The 20,443-nt window shown below is 36.4% G+C and overlaps 2 protein-coding genes across 2 annotated transcripts; both read left to right on the plus strand.

Annotated features, from left to right (window-relative positions):
• Nucleotides 1–5,206: 5,206 nt before the first annotated feature.
• LOC108982853 (E3 ubiquitin-protein ligase PUB24-like) lies at nucleotides 5,207–6,426 on the plus strand. Its single transcript, XM_018954314.2, has one exon. The coding sequence runs from the start codon at nucleotides 5,207–5,209 to the stop codon at nucleotides 6,422–6,424; it is 1,218 nt and encodes a 405-aa protein (XP_018809859.1). The 3' UTR covers nucleotides 6,425–6,426.
• Nucleotides 6,427–18,269: 11,843 nt separating this feature from the next.
• LOC108982852 (E3 ubiquitin-protein ligase PUB23-like) lies at nucleotides 18,270–19,994 on the plus strand. Its single transcript, XM_018954313.2, has one exon. The coding sequence runs from the start codon at nucleotides 18,564–18,566 to the stop codon at nucleotides 19,797–19,799; it is 1,236 nt and encodes a 411-aa protein (XP_018809858.1). The 5' UTR covers nucleotides 18,270–18,563; the 3' UTR covers nucleotides 19,800–19,994.
• The last annotated feature ends 449 nt before the right edge of the window (nucleotides 19,995–20,443 follow it).

A 20,443-nucleotide genomic window follows, 5' to 3' on the forward strand; every position in this document is an offset into this window, starting at 1 on the left:
TGCAACTTCCCAGACAGAATTATTAGAATGCAATCAATTTGGGGCCTAATAAATTAGTGTGAAATTAAATAATATGTATGAGACAAAAACACTGAAATTCATTCATTCTACAAAAACAGGGAAAGCGACAGAAATAACAAGCGAAAAAATCAATGCTTTGCCAAAAACTTGAATAAACTCCATAGGGATTGGAAAATAGAAAGAGATGACATATGAAAACCCAGTTAGAAAGAGAGAACCGGTACCTTGAATTTCTCTTTCCTTCCTTGTTTCTCGGAAAGAAGCTCGTTTAATTCCATTTTGCACGAGCAAGCAACCTGAGAAACCTGTCTCTGTGTGTGTGTGTGTGTGTGTGTGTGAGGGTCGAGTGGGTTACAACTTACACCTAACAAACAGAGAAAACGTCGGCGCAACAGAGATTCTAATTTGGACTGCCACGAACAAGATCAGATGGGCCAGGGCCAGGCCCGGAGAACGTTACTTCCTATAAACTTCAAAACAAAAGGCCCCCATAATTACGTGGAGATATAGCAAGCTCAGGCCCAATATACATGGCCCGAATTTCTTCAGCACGGTTACGAAACGCGAACAAAAATATGAAAATCTATATGAGAGCAGGAATTTCTCAAAATTAAAATTCTATCGGTGGACTTTAGCCATATAATTGTTACACGAGGGGTGCTTCTAGCCGGTCCGGCTGCTTTTAATATAAAAACAGCCCTCCACTAATTATATGCCTTTTGATACTTAGTCCGTCTCGTAGCTCATGTATACACGACGCCCACCTGAGTCCTCAGTCCATCTCTTGCCGACACAAACCTCTCATTCCGACGCCCACCTCAGTCCTCAATCTTCAACAAAATCATGCTCAGCAGCCAAAATCATGCTCCACTCAACGAAAATCAAAGAAGATAAGAGAAATAAGAGAGATTACTTACTGTTCTGTCGCGAAATTATGGGTTCGTTTCACCACCATTGTCGAGAGATGGGTTCTGTCGCGAAATAAGATGAGAGCTCGTAGGGTCAAGAGGGGTGGGTCGTTTCACCACCACCTTCGCGAGATGGGGTGGCCGTCACCGAAAGGGGGTGGGCTAAGAGGGGCTTCAATTTTTTTTTTTTTTTTTTTTTTGGGTTAGGTCACACAAAAGAGAGGGGGCACGAGGGGGAGACGAGAGGGTATCGTATGCATACTTTTCATCGTATGCATCTCGGTCACACAGGTGAATGGGTGTGCCTCATAAGTGGCATCACAGGATTGGCAGGCTGTTTTTAAGCGTTTATAAGTCTGACCGACTCTAAGGGATTCTCTTGTTACATTGAGATATAGCTGCATGCAACTTTGACCCTATTTTTCTCCCATTAATATATATATATATATATATATAGCCAAAGATAGAAAGAGTTCTAATAAGGAAACTTCAAAGCTAGCTGTTCTCGTGCTTAATTAGTAAAAACAAAATATTTTATTGAATATATATCCAATCGCGTATTTAATATTCTAAGAAATAAAAATGGTTAATTGCCGGTCTTTCTGCTCCATCTTGATTCTTGATGATTGATATTTCACAAAGTCGTCAGGCCCTCTAAAAACAAGCCGTTATCTTTTGACATATATAATTAGTAGATCATCGATCTTCTGGTTAATTTAGCAAGCAATATGCATGCAGGCAGAAGCCAAGCCATGGAGCGTCTCAATTTTTTTATTTTTAAAATAAATCTCAGGAACTTTTCATTGAGCTTCACGCATTACAATTTGAATCACTATTCAGACATCCCACAATAAAATCTAGGACCTCCTCCATCTATACTTGTTCTTCCCCTATAGCTAAAGTTGTTTTTGCTAAAGAATGAGCTACCATATTCTTTTTTCTAAGAGTAAATTGTAAACGCCAATCTGTCCTATTTCTGAAGTAAAATCTAACATCCTCAATGATAGAATTGAAATCAGATAAGACTTCCTCCTTACTATTTACAGCTTCAATAACTACTTTTGCATCACCCTCGAATATGGCATTTTGAATGTTAATATCAGAGCACAACTCTATTACTTTCCTCAGAGCAAAGCTTTCTGCAACTGCTGCATTCATCACATTAGTCTTATGATCACACACAGCAACCAAAGCCTCTCTTTCTTCATCTCATATCATGATTCCAATCTCCATTCTCTTCATTTTTACATCTAAATTAGAGGCATCCCAGTTAACATTAACAAAGACCCTTTCAAGTTTCTCCCACTATACCTTTTCAATCAAATTGTTCTGCTCTGTACCATTCTACCTGCCTTGAAGAACTTGAACTTGAGTCTCTTGATACTCTTGTAGAGCTACCTTTGGAGCAATGAAAGAATTCCTAGGGCAAGCCATCCTTTTTTCAAAAACTTTCTCCTCAGCCAAACCTTCTTTAACAACACTGCCATTTCTTCCAATTGGCTCTTGGTCAGTCTGGTCATAAGTTGCTCCCACAATTTCAGGAAGCCCATCTCTGATCTAGCACATTTCTTGACACAACTTATTACCCCATATGTCATTTGTTGTAGGGCAGTCCCACAACACATGCATAAGGGATTCTTATTCTGCATCACACATAGGGCATCTTTTGTCTTGATCTGTCACCTTCCTCTTATACAGGTTTTCTTTTGTTGGTAGCAGATTATTGGCAGCTTTCCAGAAAAATAAGTACTTTGTCACACCTGGCACCTCAAGGTCCCAAATGCTGCTGCATCTATCGTCGCAATTACTTTGATCATGTGGTAGACAACTTGAACATTCAAGCCCTTTAATTTGTTTTAATTTTTTAAATGTATTTATTTAATGCTTATGAGTTCCCAGTCATGCATGCTGTTATATTTTAACTCTGATTAAATTGGATATGCACAAAGTTTTAATAAATCCATAATCACCCTGAGAGTTCTATATATATATAATATAATATACTGATCATGGGTTGACAGGCATCTTTCAACGCGCTTTAGCAGCTTATGTTTACTAGGGCTTTAGATATCAGATATGATTTGTTGAAAGTTTTTTTTTTCGTTAAGATGGATCAATAGATATTTTATATATATATATATATATATATATATATATATTTGAAGTGCTATATATAAGGGGTACTGGCTCTGCTTCCATCGCTGGGAGCTGCTCTGAGCGCTAGTTGATTTTGGATTTTTTTTTACATGTATTTTTTTAACACTTTTAAATATATATTTTTTAAAAAAATTCATAATATTATAAAAAAAAATACTTAATCATTAATCATTAAGTAAAATTCAATTGGCGCATGAAATACAGAGGGCTCCGTACGCATGAAATAATTAGATCAATTGGCGATATATATATATATATATAGTTAATTGGGATTTGGGGGCGGCAGACCATAAAAAATTCAAAGGAGCCCTCTGTAGGTATAAATTCTATTTGGTGGATTTTTTTCACAGAACATACATAATTGTTGTCAAAACTCTTTCTATATCATGTAATCATACCATCATGCATTGACTCGAGTGACTCTTTGTAAATTATAATTTTGACTTCGACCAAGTAGTACTGCTAATTGTGAACTAGAACGCGACAAGCTATTAAATCTCTCTCTCTCTCTCTCTACATATATATATGTATGTCCAAATTAATATGCATGAACTCATGACTCAGAAGTTATATAAATATATATATATATATATATATATATATTCACAGCTCTTTGATCTATACTTCTAAAGCGTGGAAATCCACTGGTCCAAGCTGGCGCGATCGATCGATCAAGGATGTTACTTTCATCATTTTGCATGACCATGAACTAATTCGGTAATATACAATTCATTCAAACCCGAACCCCAGGATTTCATCATTTTTAATGTAACATCGACCTTTCAACCGCTGTGAAGGTCTTGAATCCACTGAAATATACCTAGCTTGTTTCGGTGGGCGAGAAAATTCAAAGAAACTAAATGGAAAAACCTAGTAATCTTGTCATAGAGTTGATTGAATAGTGCACCGGTAGTGGTGCTAGTAAATTCATATGCCAAGTCTATTTTGGCGAAGCACATAAAATTAAACTATAAATAATTCTATTCTAAGGCATCTACACTACACCATCCACATGTCATAATCTGATTTAAAAGATAAATTTTAAAATTTAAATCTTACAAATTAAATTATGTCATGTGAATGTGGTGTGTGGTGTGTAGAGGCCTTAGAATAGCAATACTCATAGACTATATTAGGATTGCAAGGTCTATAGGTTGTGTATCGCTACGAACTCCAAATCACCCGAGACTTCATTGCATGCCTTTGAATTTCTCAACAGGATTGTATGGATTGTGGATTCGTTAAAAGAACAAACCCCAATTGTATTTTCCTTATAATTAAACCAATATCCAAAAGATGAAAACTAATGTTAATCTTAAGATTATTTGACAAATTTATACAGAGACCATAACTTGGTTCTAAAGTGATTTTCTACAAGGTTTGACAATTAATTGGAATTGGATTTAGAACCAGATAAGAACTAATTCAACAAGTCGGAGAATAATTAATTCAATGAATTGGATGATTCATAATAAAATGTTTGGATCTAGTAGTTCGTTGATAATAAAAACTATATAAAGTGCAATTCATATATTTAAGTTCAAATGTAAAAGAGTTTAAAATGAATTTATTGACTGGGTAGGTTTAATATCTAAGAATATGACTATATAAATTTAAATAGTTTCAATAAATTAAAATACAACTCGCGTATTTAATTTTATCATTGTAAAAAAAAAATTAATGTCTTCGAGTATATAATAATTAAGATCATGATTATTTGGTACATCACGATTTAATACAAAAGACTCATTTTCCTTCTAGTACTCCATATTTTTTGTTTTAAATTTATCCTCTTTTTAGTTTTTAAAGGAGTTTATGATTTGTCGCGTATCAGCCATTATTCCGTGTACATTCATTTGGCCGTAGTCCACAACTTCCTCATTAATTTGACCAGCGAACGCTGCCATCGAATGAAATTATTGAGTACAGTCGTCCCATTAGACTAAATGATTTTGCCGGAAACGACCAGTCTGATCAGGATATATATACGTCTCTCACCCTCCTCTAGATTAGCCGCCTTCTTTTACCACTGCAACGGAACAACCTTGTCCTTTCATATATACATTGTTATTTTCTTTCAGATACACACACTATTGATCTGCATGTATTTGTGTTATTTCATGGATGACATTGAAGTTCCTCAGTATTTCCTTTGCCCTATATCCCTCCAAATAATGAAAGACCCAGTGACAGTCATAACAGGCATCACCTACGACCGGGAAAGCATTGAACACTGGCTATTCACCAGCAAGAAAACCACATGTCCGGTCAGCAAACAGGCCTTGCCAAAAGGCTCCGACTTAACCCCTAATCACACGCTACGCCGCCTTATCCAGGCCTGGTGCACCCAAAATGCCTCGCATGGCATCGATCGGATTCCCACACCGAAACCTCCTCTCGACAAGTTTCAAGTCCTCAAACTGATCAAGCAACTTCGTCAACCTCAATTCCAGCTGAAAACCCTTAGAAAATTGGAGTTGCTGGCATCCGAAAATGATAAGAATAGGAGTCATATGGTTGAAGCCGGAGTGCCTAAAGCCATGTTGTTGTTTATTGCGACACGTTTTAAGGAAGGCCAAACTGTTGGTCTTGAAGAAGCTCTTAGTGTACTTAACTCTATCCCGATTCCTTCTGCTGAAGCAAAGCAACTTCTTATGGAAAACGATCATATTATCGATTCTTTGACGTGGGTCCTTGGTTGCGAAATGGAAAACCAAGAACTCACGGTGAAATCCCATGCGATGATAGTGTTGAAAACAATCACCACAGATCCGAGCTCACGTATTCTCGAAAGATTGGAACCCGAATTCTTCAACACGATTGCGAGAGTTTTAAAAAGTGGGATCACTCGACAAGGATCTAATGCCGCTTTGAATGTGCTATTAGCTGCTTGTGCTTGGGGTAGAAATCGAATGATGATGGTTGAAGCAGGCACAGTTTTCGAGCTCATCGAACTTGAGTTGGAGTTGCCCGAAAAGAGAACGACAGAGCTCATTTTAGGAATATTATTTCATCTATGTTCCTTACCCGACGGGAGAGCTCAGTTTCTGAGTCATAGAGGAAGCATTGCCGTGGTGTCAAACAAGATCTCGAGGGTTTCACCGGCAGCCGATGATCGTGCGGTTCTGATCCTTTCAATAATATGTAAGTTCTCTGGGACATATATGGTGATTCAGGAGATGTTGAAGGTTGGGGCAGTATCAAGGCTTTGTTCATTGCTCCAAGCTAACTGTGACACATATTTGAAAGGCAGAGTAAGGGAAATCCTCAAGTCACACTCTGATGAGTGGAAGGGTTCTCCTTGCATTGGTGTTCCGCAAGATCAATATTTTGGGTGAAATCGGCGCCTCCTTCCCCCCTTCTCTCTCTCTCTCTCAAAAAAAAAAAAAACCAAAGCCTTCAGATCTGATTTTCACCAGAGGGGGAGAAGGCATCGGCTTCCTCCTGATCCTCCTCCTCCCTCTACTTTCCTCCTTCCTTCATTTAAACACCTTGCCTATAAAGATTTCTTTTACTTAGTTTTATTTTACTTTTTTCATAGTTGAAAAAGACAAATCTACAGGTTTCCGACAACTTTCAAGAAACATGCGTGGCATAAGAAGATTCATAAGTCCAAAACCATTCAAAGAAAATTTGTGGTTTTGTGAAAATCACCGTGCGTGGTTCTCACACGCCGCACACGTACATCTGTTTATGATCCTCACACGCCACCCCTTCCAGTAGCTCTTCTCGACATGACACGAGCTAAATCATCAGACTCGCCACTACCAGACCTTTCAGATCTAACCTTTGTGGCTGAAAAGAGACAAATATATTGTCTTCATGGACTGTCACAGATTTTGAAGTCTACCGGTGTTGGTCCAAGCTATAATCTATCATTTCTCACATATATCTTACTGTTTTCATTTTTTATTTTCTTATTGTTAACTAAAATAAAAAAAGAGTTCGTCTCTCAGACTTTAGTCTGTAGAGGTTGAGTTATCTATTTCTATGAAGGGTGATGTTAAATCTCTGTTTAGGCAGAGAGTGTTATCTCTTGGACGTTTGTCTGTAGAGAGTAGCAACAACAGTGAAGACCAGACCAGTCACAAAAGGAAAAAGTGTACTGGTGAAGCTCCAAATGCATTATTTTAGTTTACAATGTCATGTTTAATATAGAGACATCCCAAAATATTTCTGGTCATGAATATAAGTTTCTCTGATAAATGAATTATGACAGTTTCACTTAAAAAGATATTTTAGGTGAAATGCATCACCCACTTCATTCTCTCTCTATCACTCCCTATATATCCATATGTGATTTTGAACAATTAATGCAAGAAAAACGAGCTGGTGTGTTTACTTTGGCACGCATTCGTAGTACGATAGGTGTATTTTATGTGGTAGAACAAATTAATAAATTGGTAGAACAAAGAAAACTAAAAGCTAGCACGGTTTGGATTAGAAGTACTCCAACAACAACCTCAAGAACCACTAGTGATACCTTCGGCTTGTCTTCTTCTCATAAAATTTGCCTGCCCACACACACACATATATATATTGTAGATCAGCTTTTGTTGTTTAATTATAGCATTTCTGAATTATATATACTGTATTATTGATTTCCTTATTTTATAAAAGTGTATTTTTCGTGGGATTAACCGATGGACAAGGAATCATCAACTTAATTACACATTTATGTCTTTAGATCATGATCAATTAAAGAGAAGGAATGACTATATATGAAACTATCCAGATGAATAGTTTCTGCCAAATATGATAGAATCGAAGTATATATGCAAATTAGTTGTCACATGCATCCTCAATTATATATATATATATATATATATGTGTGTGTGTGTGTGTGCAGGGCATGCATGCATGCATGCAGCTAGCAATGTTAATTAATCCAGTTACAGCAAGGCAGCATGCTAGGAATAATAGGTACGTACGATAAATTTTGCCAGGGAAGTAGAACTTTAAACTTGATTTCAAAAAATTTAAGTCATGAGGAGTTTGGGGAGATTAGACATCTAAACGACAATTCAAGACATCTTATCAAATTAAAGTGAGGTATTGCATGGGTCGTCTTTGCTTCTCGTTTTTTTATTATTTTCTTATATGTGTGATTTGTTCTTCTTCTTGTATGTTGGTTTCTTAAGATTGTTGTTTTTATTTGGTTTGTAATTTGTTGACTTTCTTAATTTGTGGTTGGGTCTTTTGATTTTTAACATATGAATTTTGGTCTTTATGCTTAATTGTAACTTCCAAATATCTAGTTATAACTATAGTTTTTCTTCGTCAAAAGTGAGAGCTATCAATAAAATTGAGTTACTGTCATTTTTTTAAAAAAAAAAAGAAAGAAAAAAAAAGAAAAGAAAAGAGCCAGTAGAAACGAAAAGCAATATTTATATCACCGTGCTAGCTATATATATAAGCATTTTTGGTTCTGATCATGATCAGAATGCAACTAATTAATTCGTGTCACGTACATGAGGCGGCCCATATATAAGACCGGCCCAGTGGTACTGCTACGATATTGTTTTTTAAATAACCAGAAATAATAAAGAATTCACTTCGTTGTTCTCTTTAGACGTTTAATAACGGAAAGAATTCATATACGCTGCATGCACTATTAATAACGCAACGTCTACGCTTTGATAAAATCGGAAAGTAAACTGAATAGAGTCCCTTATATATTATAATTAATCTTTATCATGAAATGATACATTGAACTTCATTATAAGTGGTAAAAGATTCCACAAACTGTACGTGTAGCCAAAGACGATTTCAACGTACCATGTGGATTTCATGCAGTAATTCATGCCAGGCCCTACTTTTTTTAAATTAAAGGCGCCATTATTATATATTATGATTTGTCCAAGAATTAATCACATTTCCACTCGATCGCGTCAACTTCAATATATAATTATATATTAATGTAGCACTTGTCTTGTGCCAACGTCGTAACTATATATATATTATATATATATATATATGGTTATTATAATTAATATTAATGGCAAATTATATATTAAGCTTTCACAATTAATAATGGCAAAGATATTGGATATACGTGCAATTATAACCGTCAAATAATGTACGTTGTCACGAGAGCCATGATTACTTGTTAATTACCCATTGACCCAATATGGGAAGAATATTCCATAAATAAAAACTTCTGCAATCATTAAAAACAAAAATGGAGGGCGGACGCAGGGCTCAATTAACGCCAATTCATAAAACATTAATTTAATTACAATAAAAAAAAAGGAACTAGTTAAGCTTGTGAACCAAATTATATGATGAAGCAATTAACATTAGTCATGCACGAGATCACTTCAACAACTTTATAATCTTGGATTTAAATATTTTTAATTTAACATGACATCAATGTGGAGTGTTTTTTATTATATCAAAGTTATAAATAAAAAAATCTTCATAAACCAGCAATATGAGCACCGACGTTCCTATAATAATTAATTACCAACCTTCCATGAGTTTTCATTGGTACAATATATATTAGATTTAATAAATAAATTAAAACATGATAGATATTTTTTATGTAATGGGGCTTGTCATAATTAATACAACTACTAAGAGCATGATGACGGAGGATAATATTTATGGGAGACTTTAATGAGATTATAACTTAAGATGAGAAGAGTGGAGGAAGACCAAGACCTAAGAAGCAAATGGAGGATTTTAGACGGGCTCTGGAGTCAAATGCATGGTTTATATGGATTGGGATGGAATGAACAAAAATATACGAGAAGAAAATGGTTGAATTTTACATTAATTTTAAAGACACGTACTATAAGATATTTGAGCGAGGATAATTATTTTTTAAGACTTTCAACGATATGATCAAAAGATTATTATATATTTTTGGATGCATGATCTAAGTGAAGCAGATTCCCTCTCAAAACCATTTTATAATGGGCAATGTGTATATATATTCTCTAGTAAAGAGGTGGAAACCATGCATGCACCTTCCAATTCCCTGGAATTTTCACAACAAGAAATTTGTCCTTTTGCGGAGAGCTAAGTTCACCGCAAAAAGCATATATATCGCCACATTATATTTCACTCGGCCTCAATTTGTTCGCAGCAAACTGGTCGAGAAAAACAAGTCTGGGTTGATCAATTGCGGTGAACTTTGATTTTTGTCGCATGGAATATCTTTTGCCGCGAATAAATTCTGCCGGAAATAATAGTTTCAACCGAAGTATAAACAGTTTTGGCGCTTGATTAGTTCTCGGAAACTATTATTTCCGGCGATTAGTACGAGCCGAAAAAAATATTTTCGGCGATAATTACTCGCCGCAAATAAAGATAAACATTTTAAAAAAAATCTGCCACGAATCCTAATTCACCACAAAGAACAATTGTCCAAAAAATATATATATAAAAGCATAAAACCGTATTCATCAAAATCCAAGCCATGCACTAATTTTATATTTCAAGAAAAATCTATAAAAATTCAAGCAGAATAAAAATTAACCAAAATCAAATTGAGAGACCAAATTAAGTTTGGTGCAACTGAAAGTAACAGAATTTCCAAGCTACTGCAAATGATCACCTTGAGCTCTAATATTAAACACCAAGATCGATCCTCAGACTTATGATTGAAAAACTGAAGCAACTATTCTTGCCACAGCTTGTGTTTCTGAATAGAATTTTGAAGTTGACCAACCATTTAACCCCATCAATCAATGAACTACACAAGGCAGCAGAGGCACATTTTTGGGGAAGTTGCTTTGCAAGCTTCATCATGTTCTCGACATCCTAAAAAGCAGGAGCACCAGAGCAGAAAGAAAGTACCTTATGATACCATTGCAGGGTAGAATGTGCACCTTGAAGTTCAGGAATCTCACAAAATTCAAAATGAAGAGATGATCCACTTTTTATGACAGATTCAATTTTAGAAACTACACATTCCATTTTCAAAATAAGGCATGTTCACCTTGAAATAGTTCTGGTTCTTGGCTAGAAGAACTTGCTTCAACTTCTCTTTGACCTCCTCGTTGATCAGGTTGCCATCTTTATCAAACTTTGTAGGGGCTGAAATGCATTAATGCAAAGCAATGGTTTATTAATGAAGTGGAGATTAACAAAAACTCCAACTTGACGAAGATGATACTGTGCTCGTTCCCCACCAGCATTTCCTCCTGTACTTATGATTGCAGCAGGCTTGTCAGCCCAGGCATTTGGGGGTCTAGATGCCCAGTCAACAGCATTCTTCAGAGGTGCTACCAAAGGAAAACAAAACAACTCAAATTCAAGATGATGATAACACCAAGTTGAGATAACAATGTGATAAGGCCTTTTCCAATTTCAAATTTGTATTTCATATGTGTACTGTTATCTCTGTATAGAGTTCTTATTTATAAATACAGAGCCTTCACCTATATTATGATAGGGCAAATAGTTCACTCATTGTAAAACTCTTATACGTTCCCACAAATGTAACACATATAACGTGAAGTTGAGGTATGGATAAGAGGTATGCCCAAGATATTTATGCATAATCTTCATTTTTGTACAGAAATTTTGCAGGCAACACTTCAAGATTCTGCTTTTATTAACATTTTTTTTTTCACTTTCCGTCTAGGTAGTCTTCTCTATAGTTGGATTGCTACAATAAAACCCACCATACCAATAATCCATTTTTATACAAAAGAATCAGAGAGAAATCTTATCCAACCAGAAATTAAATGTCCTTCTACGGTGATTAGGGTAGAACCCATGTAAACACAGTCAATAAATATATCATTCATCAACCAAAAAAACATTAAAGTATTTTTTTTTTCTATTTAGAAAAAAAAAATTGAAAATTTTCATGTATGTATCATGATCTATTATAGCAGGATTGGGACATAAATTATAGGAGATTTGAGAGAGAAATGAAGTATCGGCACGAATGAGGCCTCGGTGGTTGGAACGTTTACAAAGAGACCCAGATATGGTTGCCACTCTTTTTGCCCCTCTTTACCTCTGAAATTGAAATAAAACTTTTCGTTCGTTCTACGGGAGAGAAGGGGAGAGAGCGTGGAGTGGGAGAAACGGACAGAGAGAGATAAAGGAGAGGGAGAGAGAGAGAGACGCTCACACACAGAGACGAAGATAGAGAAAGAAACAGAGGAGGATTGAGAGACTCACCTCCTCGGCGAGGTGGCGACGGCACGGAAGCACGCATGGCTTGGGAAGGGCGGCATCAAACTCATAAACGATAGAGAGGGAGTATCGATTTGGGGGAAAAGAAAAAAGCGGGAGAAGGAAAAGAAACAGGGGGAAAAAGAAAGAAGGGGACTTCGAAGGATTTTAATATGACATTTTGCGGCGGTTACAAATCGTCGCAAATACAGCAAAAACGTCATCGTCAAAGACCCATGAGTGCCATACGCGGAGGCTGTATGTGCGATTATATTTGCAGCGACATATTGTCGCCGGAAATAGTATTTTTAGCGATGATTTTCTCCCTCTCCAGAACAAAAGCACGGCTACAGTAATAAATGGTTTCTACCGTCCAATTGCTGCTCACCGCAATATGTTTTGGCCGCATAAACGGCTATTTCTTGTAGTGTTTTCTTATTGTAGATGGACTAAAAGTTATTGATAATTTTTTAATTACGTACATAGCTAGCTAGTTGTATTGTAATGATATATATGAAAAGTTAAGACTTTCGTGCACTTGTACTAATTAGTGTAGTAGTCATTCTTCATTTGCAACATAAACTCAAAATATCTTCTCTCCTCGGTAAATAAGATTTTTTATTTGGTTGATATATAATTTATTCACATAGTAAGTAGGTAGTGAATGAAGGGTGATGTGGCATGCGAAAAAATTGGCTCTGCTTGGGTTGCTGTCTCTGCTCGCGATAGTTGACGCTGGGGGCCCTCCAGGCCCCTCGACATTGGCTGCTCAACTACGGAGTTATGCAGACTTAGTTACTCAGTCTCCACAGCCTATCCCTAAAGTCCAGGTCCCATTTAGAGCTCCAAAATAGGTTGCTAGGGAGGTTTTTGTTGTTTTTTCAAAAGAAGAAATTGAGGCCTTTGCGATGCCCTTCAAATTTGTTTTGATATTAAAATTTCTTAGACAAAGGCCTTCATTGGATTGCATACGTGCGTATAGCAGGAATTGATGGGGCCCTGCTAGCCAGCTGGTGGTTTCGGCCATGAAAAAACCTAGGAATGTTTTTGTGCGTTTCGCAAAGGAGGATGATTTTCTGAAATCCTTGGCTCACGAATCCTGTGATGTGGAGGGTGTACCATATAGGGCTTTCCATTGGAAACTGAAATTTAATGAAGATCAAGAGCCTACTATGGTGTCGGTGTGGGTGACGTTGCTGGGATTGCCACCGAATTTTTTCCACGAATCTTTCTTGAGGAACATAACGGCTCCCATTGAAAAATTTCTTTGCAGGGACAATACAACACAAAATTTAATGAAGATCAAGAGTATTGTTACTAAGGCATGTTCTATCTAGTATTCCAGTTGATTTATTGTTAGTTATGCACGTTCCTAAAGCATTTTTAGATGCTATAAATAAAAGTTTCAGCACTTTCTTTTGTGGTATAGAAAATGGAAGACAAAAAAAAAAAAAAAAGGATTGTTTGGGAAAAAAATTGTAGACCGGCAAGGGAAGGTGGAGTTGGGTTACAGAAGAGGTCCAAAAAGGTTTGCATATGAAATTCGTATGGAAAATTATTGTGAAAAATTCCTTGTGTGCTTCTTTCTTTCGTGCTAAGTTTATAAAAAAATTTCATATATCTTTGGTGGATCCGAGTAAAGGAACAAGGTTTTGGTGAATGGTGATGAACTCTGTGCCAGTGGTCTTAAAGCAGTCAAGATGGAAGGTAAAAGATGGGAAGGTTTCCTTTTGGTGGGACAAATGGTCTGAATTGGAGCCATTGGGTTTGAATAGAGAAAATATCATCTCTCCAAAGTTAACCTTACAAGAAATTAAATTAGAAAATGGTTGGAATGAAAAGCTGCTAATTTCTCTTATTGGTTGTGAGGCAACTTTGGAAGTTTTAGCCAAGCTTGGCAACTGCAAGCAGGTTCTTGACAAAATTTTCTAGGAAGGGTAAAAAAGGGGTCATTCTCAATGAGTAGCGCTTGAGAGTGTATTAGAGAAAAGGCCCTGGAGGTATATTGGATGAAGTGGGTTTGGCATCTAGCTCTTCCAAAGAAAATCTCTACTACGATATGGCAAGTCATGCATAAGGGATTATCAGTTGATGACAAGCTTCGTAGTATTGGTGTGCCTATTGTCTCCAAATGTGTGTGCTACTCAAGAGGGGCACATGAAGACCAGAACCATGTGTTGGCAGAAGGTGAAATGACCTCTGTAATCTGGAACAGAATATCTGGAAGGTTGGGGTTGAGGTCTGATCGAAATGGAAGTTGGAGGCAAAAAATTGAGCTTTGGTTTCGAAGGGCCAAGAGATCCAATATAAGAGGTATGTTGTTTGGATTAATTCCTTCCATTATTACTTGGCAATTATGGCTATGGCGCTGTACAGTTCGCATGGAGGGAAAGGTTGAAAATCTAGAGTCGGTCTAGAGGAAAATCCTTTATTGGATTTCGTGGGTGGGTCTTAAAATCAAGGTTGTGAAGGAATGACATGCTGATGATGAAAGTATTGTGCAAGATTTAGGCTTGACCATAAATTATAATGTTAAGAGGAAGTCGAGATTGGTGGTGTGGCAGAAACTAATTTTTGGATGGTGTAAGTTTAACTCAGATGGATGTAATAAAGGTAATCCTGATATTTTAGGTGCATGAGATATTATAAGAAACGATAGGGGGAACTCATTCTTGCTTATGCTGAAAGACTAGTGCCTGGTACGAATAACAATGCTAAATTAATGGCATTGCTATATGGTTTACGACATTCTACCTAGTTGGGCTTGAGGTGTGTAGAAATTGAATTTGACTCTACTATTGTGATTAAATGGTTACATAATGGTAGTTGTGGCATTTGGAAATTACAAGAGTCTTGGGAGGAGATTGTTGTGTTGCTTGCTGGTTTTTCTCACAGGATAAAACATGTTTTCAGAGAGGGGAATGCTGTGGCGGATGGTTTGGCAAAGTTAGGGGCTGATGGTTGTTTTGGCTTGTGGACAGAATTATTTTCTACCCCATCACAGATTAGGGGCCTCTTGCGAGTTGATAAAGCAGGCTTACCTGCAATGCGGGTGTAGTTTTATGGTTGGGTGGCTTGTAACACAAGATGAGGAACGGCCTTGGCATACCTCTGATACTCTCTAGGCTCCAGAAAGATGATAGAATTTTTTTTATTTATGGAAGTGTAATTAAAAGCAATACATAGTACCTTGTAATTATGGTTTTCCTTCGCCACAAGTGAGGTTTTACATTTTCAATAAAGTTATATTAAAAAAAAAAAAAGCTTTTTATTTGGCTGAGAAAATGAAATATTTCAAACAGTATATATATGATTTAAAATCCAGAAATAAAACAAAACCATGTACGGGTTAATATTTTTATTTAAATTAATTAAGTTTCAATATTTTTTTTAATGAAATGCATGGTCGATCTTATGCATTTTCAGGAAAAATAACGATATATGAGTGGAAAACTCTTCTTGCAAGCAAATTCGCATATTAAACTGTACACTGATACTGGCATGTAAGGCATCCGTTTAAGGTATGAATTGAGAAAAAAATGACTTTCATAATATATATGATTTTTTTTTTCAAAATTAATTTTTCTTTTTTAATAAAAAATTTATATAAATATTAATAGACAATTTAGTCCATCAAATCGCTTCTAACTAACAAAAACGAGAATTCCAGGCATGCATGCATATTCTAGAAAACTCTAGCTATGATCTATCGAGGTCCTAATTAATCAACTCTAAAGAAAATTCAGCTTTACAGAGCATTTATAAGGATGCAGGAAATTTCAAAAGGAGGTTGTTAGATTTTCTGAATCGATCATATAATAGTCCAAGTATAATATTTTCATTGCACGTGAAAATTAACAAGACGTTCCGGATTCTAATTACAACATAATTTAAATTAAAAATTAAAATAAAAGAAAGGAAAGAAATGAGTGGTGGAACCTTAATTAAAACGAGCAATAAACGGCAACGCTGCTAGCACACGGCTTGATCTAAATCAGTGTGATGATGATCGCAATGATCCATGCAGATCAGTTCGCGGTGGTATCCAGTAGCTAGCCATCAGTGCAAGCAATAGATAAGGACAGGTCAGCGTTGCTAAATAGTAAATGCGCTTTTGCTAAGACTCCGACTTGGCTGGCGGCTTTGACATTTTGGCTGTGGATATGGTTGCCACTTGCCACTTCCTACGTACTATTCTTAATTACTACTTCTTGGTACTGACTATATGTTTGGGTTTACCACGTGACAGTATTTCACGACCGACGCCAATATGCGACTTCGATCCCCCACCCACCATACTCTTGTTGTCTTGTGGCAAGGGCTTCCACAATTAGAAAGTTGTTCTAATTAGCAATTTCTCTAGCTAGCTTGTTTGTTTTTGAGCTTGATCGATACAATATATGGCTTTGGAACGACTACCTTTTCATGGATATATTAATATATATATATATTAAAATTATTTATTTATAATCAATTATTTTTTACGAAAATAATTATTATTTATTAAAATAAATATATTTTTGTCATAAATAATTTATTATAAATATTTATTTATTTTATACTATATATATATATATATATACAGACATACAAATATACAATAACGTACTACTGCAAATACTAATTTGCTGATGTAAGAGCATACAACAACTTCGTGATGTTTATTGTTTTCCATGGATATACAATTAAACAAACATAAACGCATGATGAGTAGCAGTACTGCTATTTAAAGTCAAAAGTCGACCTGTTCATAAAAACCCGTAGCTAGGTTTTTTCCTCTTTAATTAATTAAAGGTGAGACTTAGTCGGAAACGAAACTGCATACGTAGGCTTCAAAAAAATTAGGAAAGAAGTTAGATTTTTGCAGTATGATTGGGCGAGAGTATCATGATCAGCAGGGTTTAATATTGTATTGGGTTATTTAGCAAGATCGAAGCTGGTGAAACTCATTTATGAACAACTTCATCATATAAATATATATATATATAAATATATATATATATATATATATTACGTTAAGAGAACAAACATTAGTAGTATACGACTCGATATAATTTTCTGATGGGGACCGCAGTACTTTATTATATATAATATATGTTGTCTTTTTTTTTTTTTTCTAAAAATATAATATATGTTGTCTAGTGTCGTGTAGAAAAACTCATGCTAAATGACATAATGAAATTGCATATATATATTAATTAGATTTTAAAATGAGATTTTAAAACAAAATGCTGCCAAATTAATGTAGATGATCATAATAAGGTTAATTACTTGTTGGGATCTCTCTCATGAATATTATTGTTTATGTTATATGCAATCAAATTGTGACAAAACTGACCGACCGATATATGGAAGTAAAATATAATTTGGAACATCGATCAAGATCAGATCATGAGGGCTAGCTTGATCTCAAATTTGATCACCTATATATATATATGTATTGGTAATTGGTAATTGACTCATGAAATCCGAAAATTAGCCCCCATCTCCGTCGACTATTCACAAGGCTGGATCGATCGAGGTCAATTAATGTCCGTGACGGCCATTAGATTCAAATGACTTTTCACATTTAATTTTCTTTTTAATTAACCGCGCGCGTGCCTGCCTGCCTGCAGGCCTCTATATATCATGCATGCCCTAATTAATTAATTAATTACCAGATCATACGGGTGGAGGGAGGCTCAATATTAATCACTCCCATGCATGCAATTATAACCAAAAGATCATAAAGTAAAGTACTAGATAGTTAATTAGCATAGACAAGTAAGAAGCACGTGATCAAAACCCAAGAAAAGTACATGCTGGCCAGATCACATTAACTAATAAGGCCAAGTACTACTACTACTAGTCTACTTCTACTAAAACCAATGAGAGTGATTTCGTTGCCTAGTCTCCACTTGCTTTTGTCGGCAACTGGACGCTTAGAAAACACGAGTTTGAGAGAGAGGCAGAGCCGTAGTTCTAGAGAGAGAAAGTCAAAAGTTTGGGAAGGGCATTGGATATACATTATATATCTGCTTGTGCAATTCACCACCCATTCCTGACCTGGTAAAGTTGGCCCTCCTCGAGCCTTTGAATAGCTTGGAAAAGTCATCTCATCTCATCTCTCTCTCTCTCAACGCTCCTATTTTCCGTGTTTTGACTTTCCAATTTTGAAAGCCTGATCAGTACTCACTCGCCCACACGCATATAAAATCCACCCCCAACGTCTTCAAAACCCATTAATTCACAACTCTGCAACAGCTTCGTAACCCAGCTAGCTAGCTACCCTTTGTCAAATATAAACTCAATTCTTCCTGGTTTTTATTTGAACTCTTGATCTTCTTGGTAATCGGCTTTCAGATGGATGAGATCGATGTTCCTCGATTCTTTCTCTGCCCCATCTCTCTTGAAATCATGAAGGATCCTGTTACAGTCCTTACTGGGATAACCTACGACCGTGAAAGCATCGAAAAATGGTTGTTTTCCGGTAAAAACAATACCTGCCCGGTCACAAAACAAGCTCTCCCTGTTGATTGTGATCTCATACAAAACCACACTCTCCGGAGATTGATCCAATCGTGGTGTATCATGAACGCTTCACATGGCATCGAAAGGATTCCAACACCCAAGCCTCCGATCCACAAAAATCAGATTTCCAAGCTAATCAACGATGCCAAATCCCCACAGTTGAAGATGAAATGTTTAGAAAAGCTCCGCTCAATCGCTTCCGAGAGCGAAACCAATAAACGTTGCATGGAAGCTGCAGGTGCCGTTCAGTTCCTAGCGTCAATCGTCTGTAACAATTATTCGGCATCAGAAGAAGTTTCGGATGATGGCCTTGACGTTACAAGTGCAAGCTGTGAAGCCCTGAGCATCCTCCACAGTCTCCAAGTTTCTGAAGCCGTCCTAAAGAGCCTCACTGGGAAAAATGATGAATTTATAAGCAGCTTAATGCGGGTGATGCAACGTGGGAACTACGATTCTCGAGCTTATGCGGTTCTATTATTGAAATCTATGTTTGAAGTGGCTGAAGGGATGCAGATGATCTGTTTGAGAACCGAATTCTTCATCGAAATAGTCCAAGTCTTGCGCGAACAGATTTCGCAGCAGGCCTCCAAAGCTGTATTGAAATTACTAATCCAGCTTTGTCCATGGGGAAGAAACAGAACTAAAGCAGTCGAAGCGGGCGCAGTTTCTATTTTGATAGAACTTCTTCTTGATTCTTCCGAACGGAGGACTTGTGAAATGATTTTAATGGCGTTGGAAATGCTGTGCGGATGCGCGGAGGGAAGGGCCGAGCTTTTACAGCACGGAGCGGGACTGGCTATTGTGTCAAAGAAAATTCTCAGGGTTTCCCAGGTCGGGAGCGACAGGGCGGTGAGAATTATTTGGTCCATTTCGAAGTTCTCTGCAGCTCCGGCTGTTCTTCAGCAAATGTTGCAGCTGGGCGTTGTGGCAAAGTTGTGTTTAGTTCTTCAAGTGGACTGTGGGAACAAGGCTAGAGAGAAAGCTAGAGAAGTACTTAAATTGCACGCTAGGGCATGGAAGAGTTCTCCATGTATACCAAACAATTTGCTTTCTTGGTATCCGTCTTGATCAGGGAGATCGAGTAAATTGTGCCCTTCTGTTTGAAGGATATCCTATTTATGCACTTGTACATATATAATTACTTATTGAATTACGCACGTGGGGATGAATTAATTATTAGACCCCAAAGTACTATATGATGAAATTCATGTAAGATCATTGCAAATCACAAATATTATTAGCTGTGCCGGCACTTTTCATTAATCAATCGCTTGGAAGGATTTTTTTTTTTTTTTTTTCTTTTTTTCCTTTTCTAGGCTCGATTCTTGATGGACAGATTAATGTTTGGAACCTGGAATTGCATATTATGGGCAAAAAATACTTCAATAATGTTGATCGATCTACAATATTATGATACACATGAGGCCGTCAAGTAAAAATATTAAATATATTTTTCTTTCGGAATTAATGGATCGAATACAATATATATATTTGGGAGTCTTTTTCTTTTGATCTTGGGTACGTCCGATCGATCGAGATTATGTTAATTATATGGCTGTCCATATATATACGATCATGTCACAATTAAGAAAATTAATAGATATGCAAGTAGTAGTAGTACTTCATGATCAAGTACTGTTTCTTCTCCATTTTCAGTATTGTTAATTACCTTTAAAGTGGTTATAATGGCACGAATTTAGAGTAACATATAT

The sequence above is a fragment of the Juglans regia genome, chromosome 3, assembly GCF_001411555.2.
Source record: "Juglans regia cultivar Chandler chromosome 3, Walnut 2.0, whole genome shotgun sequence".
Classification (NCBI taxonomy): domain Eukaryota; kingdom Viridiplantae; phylum Streptophyta; class Magnoliopsida; order Fagales; family Juglandaceae; genus Juglans; species Juglans regia.

What these genes read in the sequence shown, in the direction of transcription:
- LOC108982853 (XM_018954314.2), top strand. Translation starts at nt 5,207, where the DNA reads ATGGATGACATTGAAGTTCCTCAGTATTTCCTTTGCCCTATATCCCTC.
- LOC108982852 (XM_018954313.2), top strand. Translation starts at nt 18,564, where the DNA reads ATGGATGAGATCGATGTTCCTCGATTCTTTCTCTGCCCCATCTCTCTT.